This window comes from Kryptolebias marmoratus, linkage group LG12 (assembly GCF_001649575.2).
Source record: "Kryptolebias marmoratus isolate JLee-2015 linkage group LG12, ASM164957v2, whole genome shotgun sequence".
NCBI classification, from domain to species: Eukaryota; Metazoa; Chordata; class Actinopteri; order Cyprinodontiformes; family Rivulidae; genus Kryptolebias; species Kryptolebias marmoratus.
In genome coordinates this window covers 15,638,363-15,653,818 of record NC_051441.1, presented here as the reverse complement: position 1 = coordinate 15,653,818, position 15,456 = coordinate 15,638,363, and the positions used below count along the sequence as shown (strand labels likewise).

Genomic DNA, 15,456 nt, shown 5'->3' with positions numbered 1-15,456 from the left:
CATCAAAATTAAACGAACTAAACATTTGAAATATATGAGTTTGTATGTAATGTATGAATATAATATACAAGTTTCACTTTTTAAATGGAATTACTGAAATCAATCTACTTTTTCATGATATTCTAATTTTATGACCAGCACCTGTATTTGGAGACATTTCTCCCCTACGATGGGCTACCTATGTTACAGGCAATCTGTTTAGAAGAATTTGTCCACAGCCAAAACAATAACTCTGCTGTTGTTACGATACATTTAAAACCGAAAGTAAGGCATGGCAGTAACGTTTAATGACTCACAGACCCATGTGTGTATTCTGTGTTTAGTGTTGATATGAGTTATATGATTTATATTTTTTTTTCTCTACTTGATCTTAAGAAAAGCAAATGTGACTGACTACAACTATATATCTTTTTATTTTATTTTATTGTTCCTTAACTCTAGAAAGTTTGAATTTTGAAAAAGTTTTGCTGCATGTGACCACCATGATTTAGTTTAGTTAGGAACACCTTTATTCTTATTCTTATCTGACCCTTCTGTTCCCCCCCGACCCCTCCTCATCCTACAATGGCATAAGAAGGGGGAGCTATCTGTAATGCTTCAGACTTACTCTGCTGACTCACCTCAGCACAGTGATTCTCAGCGATATAGCTTAAATAAATTATCCTAAGACAAAACTCTTTGTTGTCCTCTTTGTTAAAGAACATTCCACAACAACAGGTAGGCAGAATTTATTATACTTGCTGAACAAAAAAACTTTTTTTTTTCTATAATGGCTTTCAACAGAAAAATTGACGGACTGTAAGATTGTTTTTAGTTTGGTAAGAAGATTAAATGGAGAGGAAAAGACCCTACCAGGAACTCAGCTGTGTGGAAGAAGAAGAAGAAGAAGACGAAGAAGAAGAAGACATTTTCTTCATCAGTGATGATGACGATGGTGACGATGATAACGACAGCGATGACAATGAAGAAGAGGAAGACGAACACAAACAGATAACACTGGAGAACAGTGAGCGTTGACTTTAAAGTGTCATTTTCAAAATACACATTTTATTTTATGTTTTTCACAGTGACTCTAACTTGGAGCATTGAAACATAATTGCATGCAGAGATATGAAAACACATTTACATTTTGTTGCAACAAGGTGCACAAAGAAACACCTACTGTGTGTTGCTTTTCTGCCCAACAGGTCCAGAAATCTGGCCTGTCAGATGTGGAGACAAAATAGGCTTCCTGGATGTGGAGAGGCTGAGAAACGGTAAGCGCAAGAGGTCACATGAAAACAGAATTTTATCTTCCAACTTACAAATGGAAAACAGTGTCGTTTCACCGCGGTAACAGACTTGTTTATTATTTGAAAAACAAAAGTAAAAAGCCAACTGTGAAGCATGGTGGAGGGAGTGCTGGTTTTTGCTCTTTAAAAACCAGGCAGCTTGCTAGGATTGGTTCAACTATAAATTCAGCATCAAATTAGAGTCAAAGTGGATAAACATTTCAGCAAAGTGATGTGTAAAAACTGATGAGTAGAAAAGCTGATTTTCGTTATTACATTTTGTTCATTATTGCTGATGACTGAATGAGATCCCTCCTCTTTCTCGTGGCAGAATCGAGTCAGACTATTTTGTTGAAGAAACTCCCCAGCTCTGTTGCTGCAGAAACAACTTGTGCAGCTTGTTCAGAAAAAAATGGATTGATATCCCAGACAGGAAGTAGTAAATATGTGGCCACAATTACCTGTCTGGCGCTTAAAAGCATTGTCGCTTGGTCACGATGCGTAAAACACTGCCTGTGTGCCAGACACTGACTCTAGATAATGAAAGGTGTATCAAAGACGGTGCTGCTTGTATGAAAAACAGAAAGCAAAACCTATCTTGCCGGTGTTTTTAGGCACCCATTTTAAACAGATTAAGTGATCTGTGTTGGGGCAGCTGCTGAGGTGAGGACAAAGACAACTGTGGCAGACAGCTTCTTGTCATACCCACAAAAGTATGAACATGTAGAGATCAAAGCTGCAAAAATACAGCTTGGGGAGGAGTAAAAGCTGACCTGAAGTCTGCCATTTCTGCCAATAAGCACTGTTTACATTTGTAGATTTGAAAAAAGCCACCGTTTTCTATAAACATCCTGGCTTTAAACACAGTTTTACTGACCATTTCTTTCTTCAAATTTTAGTATCCATCTGTGATACATGATGTGGTTGTGCTGTTTAGGGGAGAAATGCATCGAGAGTGAAGGCGACTCGTTTACTCCGCCTGACTTTGAAAAGTTTGGAGGGAAAGTTTCAGCTAGAAAATGGAAAACAAGCATATCCTTTAAAGGCAAAAGTCTACAGCATTGGTTTAAGGTAATTTCTGCTTTGTCTTTTCTGCACTTAATTCAAGAAAACCCTTGTCCAGTTAATCAACAGCCAATTTTACTTATCCCAGAAAGGTTTGCTGTACACAAAGGGGTATAAGACGAGAAGAACCCATACAAGGAAGGTAACTGAGCACCAGTGTGATTTAGCAAACCAACTTTTCTCGTGGTAAATATGTGCTCTAATTTTTTTTCAGCGAATGAAAATCTGTCCACCTAATTCAGAGGACTTCGGGCTTCCACCTCACAGCAGAAACAGTTTTGAAACTTCGAGCATATTGAACAGACATGATACTTTTTTTAAAGGTTTTATGCCTGTACAATCAGGAAGGCAGTCCTGGGAAGACCCTGAGGAGGCTGACGGTACCAGTGTAGACTGGAGTCCAGGCAGTACAGAACAGGTCGTGGAGACAGATGAGGAGGAAGAAAGAGATGATGACAGAAATGATGGAGATGATGTAACGTCAGGAGATGCTGAGAGTGAAACCCAAGAGGATGAGCCGGACCAGAGGGAAATGGAATGTGAGAGCCAGCTTACTTATGAAGACCGGAATAATGTTACGAAAGGTGATGTTTATCACAAATATCCTTAGTAATAATAACTGGTATTTATTTTAAATTTGTTATTATGTCACATATTTTTATTTTTTAGAAAGGGATCCAGAAATGACGCCTGAAAAACTTGCATTGCAGAAGATGATAAAAAAGGTCTTCAGCATGCATTCAGTGGTAAGATATGTTTCAAAATGCCACCTAGGTCTGATAGAACCATCCTGGTTATAGGTCTGGCGTTGCTGAACCAACTTCCTGTCATTTATGGTCCCTTTGATAAAGCCATCATGTCACATTGGCTTAAAGACTTAATATACTAGAATACTAGACTGTACATTGACAGACTGGCCTATATTCCTACTGGGACCAAAAGAATAAGATCTCAGATACAGGCGGTTGAAATAAATTTTCTCTGCAGGGTAGCTAGGCTCCCCCTTAGAGATTGGGTGAGAAGTTTGGTTATCCGGGAGAGACTCGGAGTAGAGCCGCTGCTTCTCCACATTGAGAGGAGCCATTTGAGGTGGTTTACCCCCTGAACGCTTACCAAGGGAGGTGTTCCGGGCATGTCCAACTGGGAGGAGACCCCGGGGGAGAACCCAGGATGAGCTGGAGAGACTATGTCTCTCGGCTGGCTTGGGAATGCCTTGGAATTCTCCTGGAAGAGCTGGAAGAGGTGGCTGTGGAGAGAGATGTCAGGGCTTCCCTGCTGCTGCCCCCATGATACGGAATAAATGGCAGATGATGGTTGGATGGATGGATGGATGGATGAACGGACGAACGGACGGACTTTGCATTAACTTGTGTTGGCTGTTGATTAATAAGTGAATCCAATTGAGCAGTAGGAGAGATTGGCAACTTGAGGTAAAAAGAGACAAAAAAAAAAGTGACAAAACTTTACTGAAACGTAGAGTTTTTAATCTTAATCTTATAATGACTTCCAACACAGACAAATTGCTAATCCAATTAATGTTGTGAAAACCATTGTTTTCTGACTGCCGTCTCCTCAGCCTGTGGAGAATTCCCGTCGAATTGAAACTTCTCCTCCTGTATCCCAGGCCGATTCTCAGAGAGGCTGCGTGGAGCAACCAACAGAAGGTTTGTGACCAATCACAAGTTCTTACTTTGACGGGACAGAAGTGGTCCATGCTCAGGACAATGGAACATCACAAACTTTGATTTGTCTGTCTGCGTTGGGCTGCGTAATTTATTCACAGAGAGTTGCTCTGACACTTTGGATGAGCTTGCCGACAGTGACGAGGAGACGGCAACCAGTAATCCATCCATCGTAGGCGCCACACAGGATGAGGCGTCACGGATGTCAGACGAAGGCATCACTGGAGGTGTTGGGGGAGGAACTGGAGACAACGAGATTTTACAAAGTGATGAAAACCAGGATGGACAAAAAGGAACCAAAACTGAGATGGTTTCCTCCATCCCTGTAAATAAAACAGAAGAAAATGGATTAGTCTACAGTCACGATTTAAGCCTCAGTTCCTCTCCTTCTCAGTTAGGCTCCTCTGATGACATCAGGGACACGACAGGTTGGTTTTCAAGGTTTTGTTTTAAAGTAACTAACTGTGCAGATCTTGGATATTTGCATTTTAGCATTCTTCTTTATAACATTTTGTCTTTTACAAAGACGAGGAAGAGTTTGAGGTGAGACGCAGTGGAACAGAGGAAGAGAGGAAGAGAGAAGACCAGGACTGGGACATGCCCGTGTCAGATGAGAGCCAGCAACCTTTCGCAACCGAAAATGTAGACAAGGCCACAAACACGGACCCTAAACAGCCACCTTTCAAGACGGAAATCCTCGAGCAAGAAAGTGAGTTCAAAAGCTAAATGCAGCGGCAAGTTTTAGTGAAACTGTCTTTAAGAAGGATGAGAATTTTACATATCAGGGCATAAGAAAAATGATCTGACAGCAAGAAAAGAAAAATGTCTCAGTGAATTGAAGCCATGCTGTAAACATATAAATAAGTTAGTAGGCCAAAGTTCTTCCACATTGATGTGAGACTGACCAGGTCAGCCAGTGAATCAGTCCTGAGAGTTCTTGTTATTAAAGCTGGTCCTACAGGATGTTGGATTATGGGTTGGGCTTAGTTTTTACCTTTTGGCTTCATCTTTGTTTAATAAATGATGACACGGTGGAACCTGTTCTGTGTCACTGTGCACTTGAAATTAGATTTGAATCATTTTAGACCCGGGTAAAGACCAGATCATTATTATTGCATCCTGATAGGTCAAACTTACTGTAAGAACTGAAAGAGATGGGTTTTTTTTTTTTTTTGCATGACTGTTTAAGTGGTTTTATTTCATTTTCCAGGCGTTTCCACCGCACCCGGGAGTTTGCTGAATGAGCGGATATCTGCGAGTCAAACAGACGACCACGACTCAGCACAACTGACATCAGAGACACGGTTAGACGCTACAGACGCATTATTCAGACGACAAATATGTTTAACACATTTGTTCACCCGATTTTGGTTTTTCCCACTTACAGCCCAACCTCCACTCATCAGTCAGACATGATGGAGGCCTCCACGTCCAGGGTCTCAGCTGACTGCCATGCGGACACAACAGACTTGGGTCAAATGAAGAGAGAAAAAATTAAAATGCAATTGAGGGTTTTAAAAGTTATTGAGGAATATTACACTTTGAAACTTAAGGAATTGGGGAAAAAACCAAATGCATGAAAACTAACCGTCGTGATTACATGATTGTTACGCACTGAAATGTCAAACGTTACCATAAAATGTTGAATGAAATAAAATACTTTAAATAAATAAAATTAAAAAAACGAACTCTTGAATGACTTAGTGCTTACAGTATGTGTTGTGAACAACTCTTAGCTATGAATACAAATTTTAACTCAAGAGTTTGTAAAATTCACTGGAGGATAGCCATTTTTGTGCTGGATAAGGTCGATTAGCTGTGGCGGCCATCTTGAATAGGGTTGCCTCCAAAAGTTAATCAGTTGTAGTTGTACAATCAATAATTGCTGCTTGAGAGTTTCATTCAAATTTGTCCAGTGGTTCATGAGATATTTTGCTAATAGACAGTAGTTAATGGCAAAGTTTTAAACACTGATGCTGTGCGATCAATTAACCCCTTAGGTTAGAAACTATGGATCAGTCTCAGATACTACCCCACCAAATTATAGCTCAATATGTGTGAAATTGACTGACTTACAGCTTTTTTTGTTTGCCAAGACTGTTTTGCTGTGGCGGCCATCTTGAATCGGATGAACTCCAAATGTGAATCAGTCGTTGATTAACATCCACTGATCACTTCCTTGAGGTTTTGTTAAAATATGTTTACTGGTTCAAAAGATATTTCGCTAACAGTACAAACAAACACACACAGATCGCTCCTCGTAGCAAAACGTTTCAGACTTTTACAGCAGGTCGCATTCAGAGTCACGTGTAAAAATCCAAAAAATAGCTGACATGTTTTATTGCATACATCTGTATTTACACAACAACAACAACACAAATGAGTTGTGACTAATATTAACACACTATCCGATCATGTTCTCTTCTTCATCTTCGTCCATGTCGTCCTCTTCCTCTTCATCGTCTTCATCAAAGTACTTATCCTCCGCGTCCCTGCTGACTATGTCCAGGTTGTCGTAGTCGGGGTTGTCATCCACCTCGCTGCAACACAAACAGCAACATCAGTTAGGCTCTACTAAGATTAATGTAGTTGTGTTTTAGTAATCAGCTACTTTACTGAATACTCCACTGAGTAATGGAGTATTTAAGCTACACAATTTTTTTTTCCTGGAAGTCTCCAAACTGTATTTCCTATTAAAGCTGCACATCCACTGTTGGCTGTCAGAAGTGTGTGTGTTCTTGTGTGTGTCTGTGTGCCGGCACACCATGAAGGATTAAAGCAGGTGTTTAGTGTTCACTTAGTAGAAATCCTAACCAGAATAACTTTCTTTACAAACAATAAAAGGCAGTAAAATGATCTTGAACAATTCAACCTGAATTATATCAAACTTTGTGTTTTGGCGGCCTGAGTGTGTCTTGTCCTCTGACTGTCCAGATGTTTTCTTTGCGTGCAGATCTGCGCATGAAGGCACACACCGAGCTCTTCGACGTGTCTTAAAACGTCTTCATACCAGCTGAACTTTCCCCACATTTTGTCACAGCGTCCCTGACCTGGTTGTGCTCCTTGGTCTTCGTGATACTGAAGCTAACCACTAATGCTCTACAACGTGACTCAGGAGTTCCTAGCTGCTTGCCGGCTGACTTTCTGGTATTTGTCTCCAGGTCTTCCTCCATCGCACTCAACGTATCACAACGCACGTTGTGCAACGCTCATAAAGGTCCCTGTGAAACACGGTGAGCGCCGAGCAGAACGAAGTCAAAGAATGGCTCTGGCCATTTTTTTCCAATGATAAATCGTTTCAGCCTTAATTCTTATGTCCATCTTAACTTTCAGATTCTTAGCTAAAAACCTTGAATGTCTGCCATCTTGAATTCTAAGAACCAACAACAGTATTTCTGACCTCCTGCTCACTCAGGGGTCAACGTTGACATAAGAACAGTTTGGTGCACTGAATGGCAGTAATCAGCTGTGGTGATGCTGCTCACCTGTAGTTGAAGTCCTTGTCTTTTCCATCCAAGAAGCGTTGGTGCATCTGACTGATGAACTCCTCTCTGAGCAGAGCCTTCTCCTCTGTGGTCGGCTCCCATTCTTTCTGCTGAACTCTGACAGCTGCATGATGAGAGCAGAGCAGGCGCAGCAGCACGTCAGCATAAAGCTGACACGTTTTTCAGAATTTTCCTTCAGCTTAAAACCCCCCCGCTCACCATCCTCCTCGTCATCCTCCTCCTCCTCCTCCTGAGCAGCGTCCTCCCTGTCCTGCTCCTCCTGCAGGCGGTCCTGGATGAGCCGCTCCTGGTAGGAATTCAGGAGGAGGTGGGCAAGCCCCCCTGCGCTTCCTCCCCCCGATCCCTCCTCTGCACCACCCAGCATGGCCTCCTGGGAGCGCTCCAGCACCTGAACCCACGATTCAACGCAAACTAAATAAAAACTTTTGTTTTCAAATTAAATTCCATTAATGGGTGATGAGTGAATAAAACTCACCTCCTCGTCAGTCAGGTACTGACCGATGTACTGTTCATACAGCAGAGGCTCCCTCATTCGCATCTGTTCCTCACTGAAATACTGGCCCTCTACAACAGAAAGGGGAGAAGATATTTTGCTAACAGAACAGAGTTGACTGGCTCAGAATGTGTGCTGGGGGGTCAGTCTCAGCTACGACCACAACAATTTTCAGCTCAACATCTGTAAAATGGACAGAGTTTGAGCCATTTTTATGTTTTGTCCAGTGGTTCAAGAGATACAAACAGGTACAGTCAGACAGACACAAGTAAAAACATTACCTCCACCTTTTTATTAGCATTTATCTATACTGACCAAACTTGTTTGGTTGTAGAACCAAAACTATGTTTTTGATCAAGACTTGACGTGTTTGTGATTTGTGTGACTTCATCAGTATAAAGACAAACAGATTGTTCAACAGGATTCATGCTGAACCAGTGGCTGCCACTGACGCTCTGAAGCCCTACCCTTCTGCAGAGCCCTGAGGGCAGCATAACGCTGGTTTCTGACTCTGGTCCTGCAGCCGCAGCCAGACGCCCGTGTCCGAACCACGCGGCTGTAGTGCTGGGCCCTCGGGTCTGAGCGGAGATGGGCAAACGCAGGGAGGTGCTCGGGCTTCAGGTGAGCCTGGGAACAGAACACAACAGGAGTCCTAATTCAGATTTTTTTCCCCCCCACATTTGCTTTTTTAACCCTGACAGATGAATTATTGTGAATCCAGGGACTAACGTCTCTTTCCAAATGTACTTCAAAACACAACTAAAGAGAAGAATTGCACATAATTTTTCTACTATTCAACCAACAGACAGCATCTGTGTGGGAAGAAACTTTGTTTTAAAGACAAATAAAACAGGAACAGTACTGTACCCAACCCAGTACTAGTACTGCAAACCTATAAGTAACAGTGATTAAAAACACACGGCAAAATGACACAAAACTAAACCAGGCAATGCTGGTTGAGATCCGCAACTAATGAACTTCTACAGTCAACCCCATTCAAAATGGCCACCACAACTGAGCCATCTTAACCGACACAAAAATAGCGGTAACTCGGTCAATTTTACAGACATTGATCTAAAATATGATGTTACAGTAGCTGAGAGCCGTCGGCAACTTAAACTCCAAGCTCAAACTGATTGTGCTGGATCTGTTCTTCAAACTTTGTTATTAGGTGTGACGGGTAACGCTGTCTGTCTGTTAGGAAAATATATCATGAACCACTGCATGGATTTTAATAAAACTCTCAGAAACTAATCATTGGATGTACATCTACGACTTATTAGGGTTTGGAGACAGTCCCAATTCAAGATGGCCACCACAGCCTACTGACAAAAGGAAACACAAAAAAGGCTATAACTCAGACAATTTTACAGTTGTTGAGCTAAAATTTGATGTGGTAGGAGCTGAGTGTTATCCCCAACACATACTCAGAGCACTGCACATTTTACAAGATCTTTTCTTAAAACTTTGTTGATTAAAACACAGAAACATCAAGCATTCCCTTCAAGGATCAAGGAATGCTTGATCTTTAATCTAGCTCAGGTTCTGTGCTCACATCTTTGACAGGAAGCAGAAAGGATAAACAGCTGGTCAGTCAGGTTGACTGTATGAAGGTGTGCTTTTCCTGACACGTACATGGTACCTCTCCAGGAAGACCAGCGGTCTGCTCCGGTACTGCTGCAGCAGCTCCACTCTGCGCTCCCCGAAGGTCAGCTCAGCCTCCCCGATCTGCTGGCTCTTCACCGGGCTGCCGCTCATCGCCACGGCCTCCACCATCACCCTCACACAGCCGGACTCCGCCTGCGGACGGGAGCTCTGTCAAGTGAGGCAGCGGAGCTAAACGACAACATGCCGACCTTTGCGCCTGTTCCCCCCTCACCGGCGGGGAGTCTTCTTCTCGCGGAGCCTCCCGGGGTTCTGTGTGCACGGGTCGGTTCGGCTCGCATCTCCGAGGAAATGCGGGAGGTTCCTCCGACGTTTCACCGGTTTCAGCCTCAAACGGAATCGGTGGTGTTTTAACTGGAGGGTCGATTTCACCCCACATAACTACAGGTGTCGACTTGCACAGTAACGTGAATCCAGTATTTTTTTTTAGCAGTTAACGTGCCTAAACTAACAAATAAGGACGTGTTGAAATTAGTTTTCAAGTTACCTTGACCCTCACTGCGCTGAATGTGTCGTCATAAGTGGTACAATTTAATAATTTTATTGGAATATTACCACATAGAAAATCTAGGTTAAGGTTTACTAAACATTACATGTTTAAATATTTTTGCCAAACGCTTTCCTGCCATATTGGTCCGTCATAATTATTGTTCCCCTTTCTCTGCAGCCGACAGAATGGTTCCGTTCCTAGTCTCCATAAGCGCCTGAACTGTTGGGTTTGTCGCCATCTAGCGGTGGCCTGTTGACCGTCAAGTAAAATGATAGATAGATAGATAGATAGATAGATAGATAGATAGATAGATAGATAGATAGATAGATAGATAGATAGATAGATAGATAGATAGATAGACAGATAGACAGACAAGACCTAAAAGTCCTTGAAATAATGCATATTGCCTGCCACTTGTCATCACTGAATTTTAGGCCAAGTTCATCTTATGTTGAGAAATGACAGTGTTGTATCCATTTTGTCAATTTTGGTCAAAACTAAAAAAAAAAAAAACCCCGCTATGCACAATACCATGTGATACTGCAAGATGTCACAACCAGATTATGTGTTGTGTGAATGACTCATCTACTAACACGTCATATTTTAGTTCAACATTTGTTAAATTGACTGCGTTATTGCTATTTTTCTGTTGGTTAATGTCAGTTACTGTGGTGGCCATCTTAAACTGGGCTGACTTCAAAAGATAAAAAAAAAAATCCATCTATATTGAAATTCATCCAGTGTTTCATGAGATAATTTGATAACAGACAAACAGAGCTGAGTCCCACAGTTAATGCTCAAGTTTTACAAACACTCATCTCTCTTGTCAGAATTAAACTCTGTTTCTCTAAATTGAGGCCGTTCAATGAACAGGTAAGATATTAACTGTTCGTCACCTTTCCACGAAACCCTCCTTCAAACAATCTGAACTTTTTCCTTTCACCTTAAGACGTAAATTCTTCGACTGAACTTGTTTCGAGTCACAGAGCACTCAGAAGTCGTGCCTCACCTCATGGGATTTCATTTTCTCGTCGTGCCACTAAAAGAACACTTCACACTACTGTCCTCCTGTCTGTCCTGAGTGCACAACATTTTGTGAGGAGAGTGCAGCTGATGAGGCCACGAAGCATCCCATAATCCCAACGGGCAATGACAAAAAGCACACAGTGTGTTGAGTCAGAGCACAAACCATGGACCTATACAATCTGATTTCTGTATATTTGGTAGTTATATCTTTTTATTTTAGCCTTTCTTTCACTGTGTGCAGACACATCTAATACATATATATATGAACTGTGGAGGAGGATGACTCGCTGCACATCTTCTTGGCGACATGTGACACATTTCACATGGCAGGCCGCGGACCTGCTGCTGCTGCTGCCTTGTGTTTTTCAGCTGATGGCAAGTGGGAGGAACAAAGTCACTGCAAGAAAATGAATCCCTCCGTTGTTTTATCCACAACTTTCCCTCCATCTGTCAGCAGAGGGCTGTCATACTTTTTTTGTGATTCAGAGGCCCAAGCTAGCTCAGAGCACCCGTGACAGTGAAGTACACACAGGAATCTGAAACGACTGATCAAATGAGCACCTCCTGGACGGGAAGGCACCGTGCTGCATTCTGGTTTATGTCTCCGCCTGCTGGTCAGCGCAAGTACTGCAGCTGGTGAGACACAAACGGATTAATACACTGTTTCTGGTTCATATAAACTAATCACTTCAGATACCATTTTAGCCCCGAGTAACCTCTTAGTGTGTGCCAGTCTGTTCTGATCTATGTGTGTGTGTGCATGTGTGTGTAATCTTAACCTCATGACCCACTGAGTTCAAATAAATAAGTTCTGGACACAGTTGATGTGACCAGTTGGTCTTTCTATTTAAACCCGTGGCTTCAAGGTTATAGGAGATGTTGTGTAAAAGGAGGGAGGGATGGGGGTAAGGGGTATAGGGTGACAGTGGAGGGGTCAGAAAGAAACCAGATAATGTTAAAGATAAATAACATTCGGTAGAGATAATGTATTAAATACAGTGTATTAACAACAACAACAACAAAACATCAAATGTGTTACATCCTGCTGTCAAATCAAACCGTATTAGCTTGATTTGACCTGAGGTGTCCTTACGCATTTTGTCTTTGTACAGGGTTCAAACTGGCTTATGTACATCCATAAAAATGTCTGTAGAAAATCATTAAACTTCATATTAAGAAGTGAAGAATCCTGAATGCAAAAACAGGCATGCATAAAAAGTGTGTAGATGTTACAAAAATGACACCAATCAAAAGCCCATTAATAAATTAATTGAATGAGCAACATTGTAAAATTTTTTAACTAAGATCATCTAATAAAGAGTATAGTTTTATGCACAAGCTCATGTAATGTTGTGATATGTTATCCGTTAGCGCTCAGAGTATTATGCATCACCCTCAGCTACTACAACACCAAATTTTAGCTCAGTATCTGTAAAACTGACGGAGTTATTGCCATTCCTTTGTTCTCTAAGGTTGCTCAGATGTTTGGCAGCCATCTTGAATGTGACTGACTCCAAAAGGTAACGGTACAGGCGATCATATCAGTAACTTTCTCAGCGTCATGACAGGGGAATAACACAGTGTTAAACTGGAGACAGGCGTGATCTGATCACAGTCTCAGGGAAGCAACAAGCAGCTGATAAGACTTGCGGTCGATCTGACACTTGTTTACAGCTTTATATTGTTGCAGAAAACTGAAACCAAAGACAACGTGGTTAGATTGCTTGCATAATTGCTTCAGTCTTGAGACATTAAAGCGTAAAGCCCACCAGGAGTGAATCTGATTCACCTGTTGAAATATGACCATATCATGACACGCTTTCCTCCATAAACCCAATAAGATCGTTTTAAAATAAATGCATCTCCTCAACAAACAACACCACATTTGATCCTGTTACCTACATTAGATTAATGTCATGAAGCTTGATCTGTGTGAGGTCAAATTTTATTGCAGTTTAAAAGATTTAACAGCTGAACAGGCAGTTTTTGCATCATAGTAAAAACACCACATCGTCGTTGTAGAGAGGAATAAGGATGCAGTGTAAATATAAACTAATTTTGCTCCTGAATGACAGAGGACCTCATGTTCAAAGCTAGCATCTCGCTGGGCTGCGACACATTGTTAACGGCTTTTGCAAAGGGAGTTTCTACAATGTCTCGAGATGTTTGAGAAAGTATTTTCCTGCACGAATTGAAGGGCCTCCCTCAAGCGTCGCTGGAATTCAGAACATGTTTAAAGATCGTGCGCAACAAATTTTATCCCGAAACAGTAAAAGGCGTCGTGGGCATCTAGAAACCGTCTCCCTTTTTCTTTATCCTCCATGACTGATTTCCAATAAGGTGCTAACTACCAGTGATTATTTGAGAATTACCAGACTATTCCTTTGAAGGGCTAGAGGAAGTTTATCAAAGGTCACCTACATTTTTCTAAACATAAGAATTTCACTTCTCCAAATCTTTACTCAGAAATCTATATCTGTAATTGAGCGAATTGGCCTGGGCCTTCACTAAAAACTGCTGGGCAGTTTTGTTGTTGGGGGAGGAGAAGACAGATAGTTGTGCAAATGATTTCTGCTTTTTTTGGTTTTGTTTTGTTTTGAGGTATTTGTTTTTATTATCTAGACACATACGTTATGGTGTCTGAGACCAAGTGATGCACGCTAACAAAGACGTGCAGTCACACTTTCAGATGCACAGTGGAGCTCTTTGCACATTCAGACATTGTCGAGAAATCAGCCACACTTGGCCACAAACAAACACATAAGCTGCAAGCGGTTTGTTTCTTTTGTCTTGTCAGACAGAATTTCTTTGCCAGGGGACAGTCTCTCTCTCTCACACACACACACACACACACACACGCACACACACACACATGCAACCATAAAGTGAAAGTGGACAATAATGTTTTTGTGCATGTCTGTGTGTCTGTCTGTTAGCAAAATATCTCATGAACTACTGGATGGATTTTAATGAGACTTTCAGGACATCATCACTAGATGTGCATCTATAACTGATTAACTTTTCACAGGGCAAGTTGGTTGCTACAGCCAACTGACCTTAAAAACACAAAAATGTCATTAATTCAGTCAGTTTTACAGATATTCTGCTATAATTTGGTGTGGTAGTAGCTTAGAGTCATTCACAACACATACTCCAAGGGCTACTTGTTGGACAAAATCTTTGCTTAATATTTTAGCATTAACGGTGGGGGTCAACCTGTTTGTTTGCAAAATATCTAACGAGTGACTGAGCTGATTTTAATGAAACTTGGTTGTACGTTTAAAATCGTCAAGTCTAATCAAGATGTCTGCCGCAGCTAACGTCATGATACGTGGCGAGCTGGTCGGACCCAAAAGGCAGACAGACAAGGTGGAACTCAAAAGTAAACAAATTTATCTACAAAAGGAAAACAAAGGGCTAACGAGGCAGCAACTAAACTAAATAACAAATCAAGATTCCAAAACCATGAGACACAATGAGAAACCAGGAAGCTCAGGAGAGAAACACAATGAACCAGCAACAAGCGAGGGGAAATGAGCAGGTTTTAAAAGCTGCGGGACATCAGGAGAAGCGGGCACAGGTGAGTGATTACAAACTCAGGGCAGGTGTAGATGGGCGTGGCAGGGTAACAAATGACTTAGGACAAGAGAGTATGACAAGAGCACAGAGAGCGAAGAACCAGCTGACAAAGCAAAACACAGGAACCAAATAACAGAATTAAATAAACAATTAACTCAACACAAAAAAACCCCACATCCTGACAGCTAAATGGCTTTAGCAAACACAGAGATGGCTAAGAGTCAGTCATTTGGACAGATATTGAGGTAAAGTTTGATGCGATAGTAGTTGGGAGTTGTTCACAACACATACTCTGAGTGTGACATTTAAAAGCTTAATGTGTCGAGGTTTTCTTCAAGGTTCGATCGGTCATTTGTCAGCATGGGATGATCTGAGTTTAAAACGTTGTCATGAAAGACGACAAGCCGTATGCATTCCCCTATGCAAGGCTAGGCCTTTAATTCATCAGTCTAACCTGAACGCAACAAGAACCGCCGACTTCTTCTAAGGCTAACTGACAGATGTGAGGAGAGTACTTAGGTTATTACCTTGAAAGAACCTTGTGTCACCTTTTAATGCCACGTCACGTTAGGTGATGTCACCTGGGGCTGAGCCTTAATAATAGAGATGAACCAAACTGTCAGCACGAGTCAGCAGGCGCTTTAAACTGACAAACGTGAAGAGGTGGAGACAGGCAGGG

At 41.7% G+C, this 15,456-nt stretch overlaps 2 protein-coding genes across 5 annotated transcripts in view; one reads left to right on the top strand and one right to left on the bottom strand.

Moving 5' to 3' along the window:
- The window catches only part of LOC108236125 (helicase SWR1-like), an 8,871-nt gene extending 3,232 nt beyond the window's left edge, over positions 1 to 5,639 (top strand). For 2 of the 4 annotated variants that reach the window (XM_025006005.2, XM_025006006.2), the window contains exons 2-12: positions 784 to 1,006; positions 1,188 to 1,256; positions 2,209 to 2,342; positions 2,425 to 2,478; positions 2,551 to 2,920; positions 3,006 to 3,082; positions 3,913 to 4,000; positions 4,120 to 4,446; positions 4,545 to 4,727; positions 5,229 to 5,322; positions 5,406 to 5,639. In XM_025006005.2, coding sequence (XP_024861773.1) covers positions 832 to 1,006; positions 1,188 to 1,256; positions 2,209 to 2,342; positions 2,425 to 2,478; positions 2,551 to 2,920; positions 3,006 to 3,082; positions 3,913 to 4,000; positions 4,120 to 4,446; positions 4,545 to 4,727; positions 5,229 to 5,322; positions 5,406 to 5,598 — 1,764 coding nt within the window. In that variant the 5' untranslated portion in view covers positions 784 to 831 and the 3' untranslated portion in view covers positions 5,599 to 5,639. Of the gene's footprint in view, positions 1 to 577; positions 1,007 to 1,187; positions 1,257 to 2,208; positions 2,343 to 2,424; positions 2,479 to 2,550; positions 2,921 to 3,005; positions 3,083 to 3,912; positions 4,001 to 4,119; positions 4,447 to 4,544; positions 4,728 to 5,228; positions 5,323 to 5,405 lie in introns of those variants that run through there. The other 2 variants (XM_025006008.2, XM_017416581.3) reach the window with 2 other exon arrangements.
- A 564-nt stretch (positions 5,640 to 6,203) lies between these two features.
- On the bottom strand, positions 6,204 to 10,350 carry ccdc97 (coiled-coil domain containing 97). The gene is made up of 7 exons (XM_017416564.3): positions 9,897 to 10,350; positions 9,653 to 9,817; positions 8,485 to 8,644; positions 8,000 to 8,088; positions 7,723 to 7,912; positions 7,504 to 7,627; positions 6,204 to 6,558 (listed from the first exon to the last, which is right to left on the bottom strand). The coding sequence occupies exons 1-7, from the start codon at positions 10,059 to 10,061 to the stop codon at positions 6,423 to 6,425; spliced, it is 1,029 nt and encodes a 342-aa protein (XP_017272053.1). The 5' UTR covers positions 10,062 to 10,350; the 3' UTR covers positions 6,204 to 6,422.
- Positions 10,351 to 15,456: the final 5,106 nt, after the last annotated feature.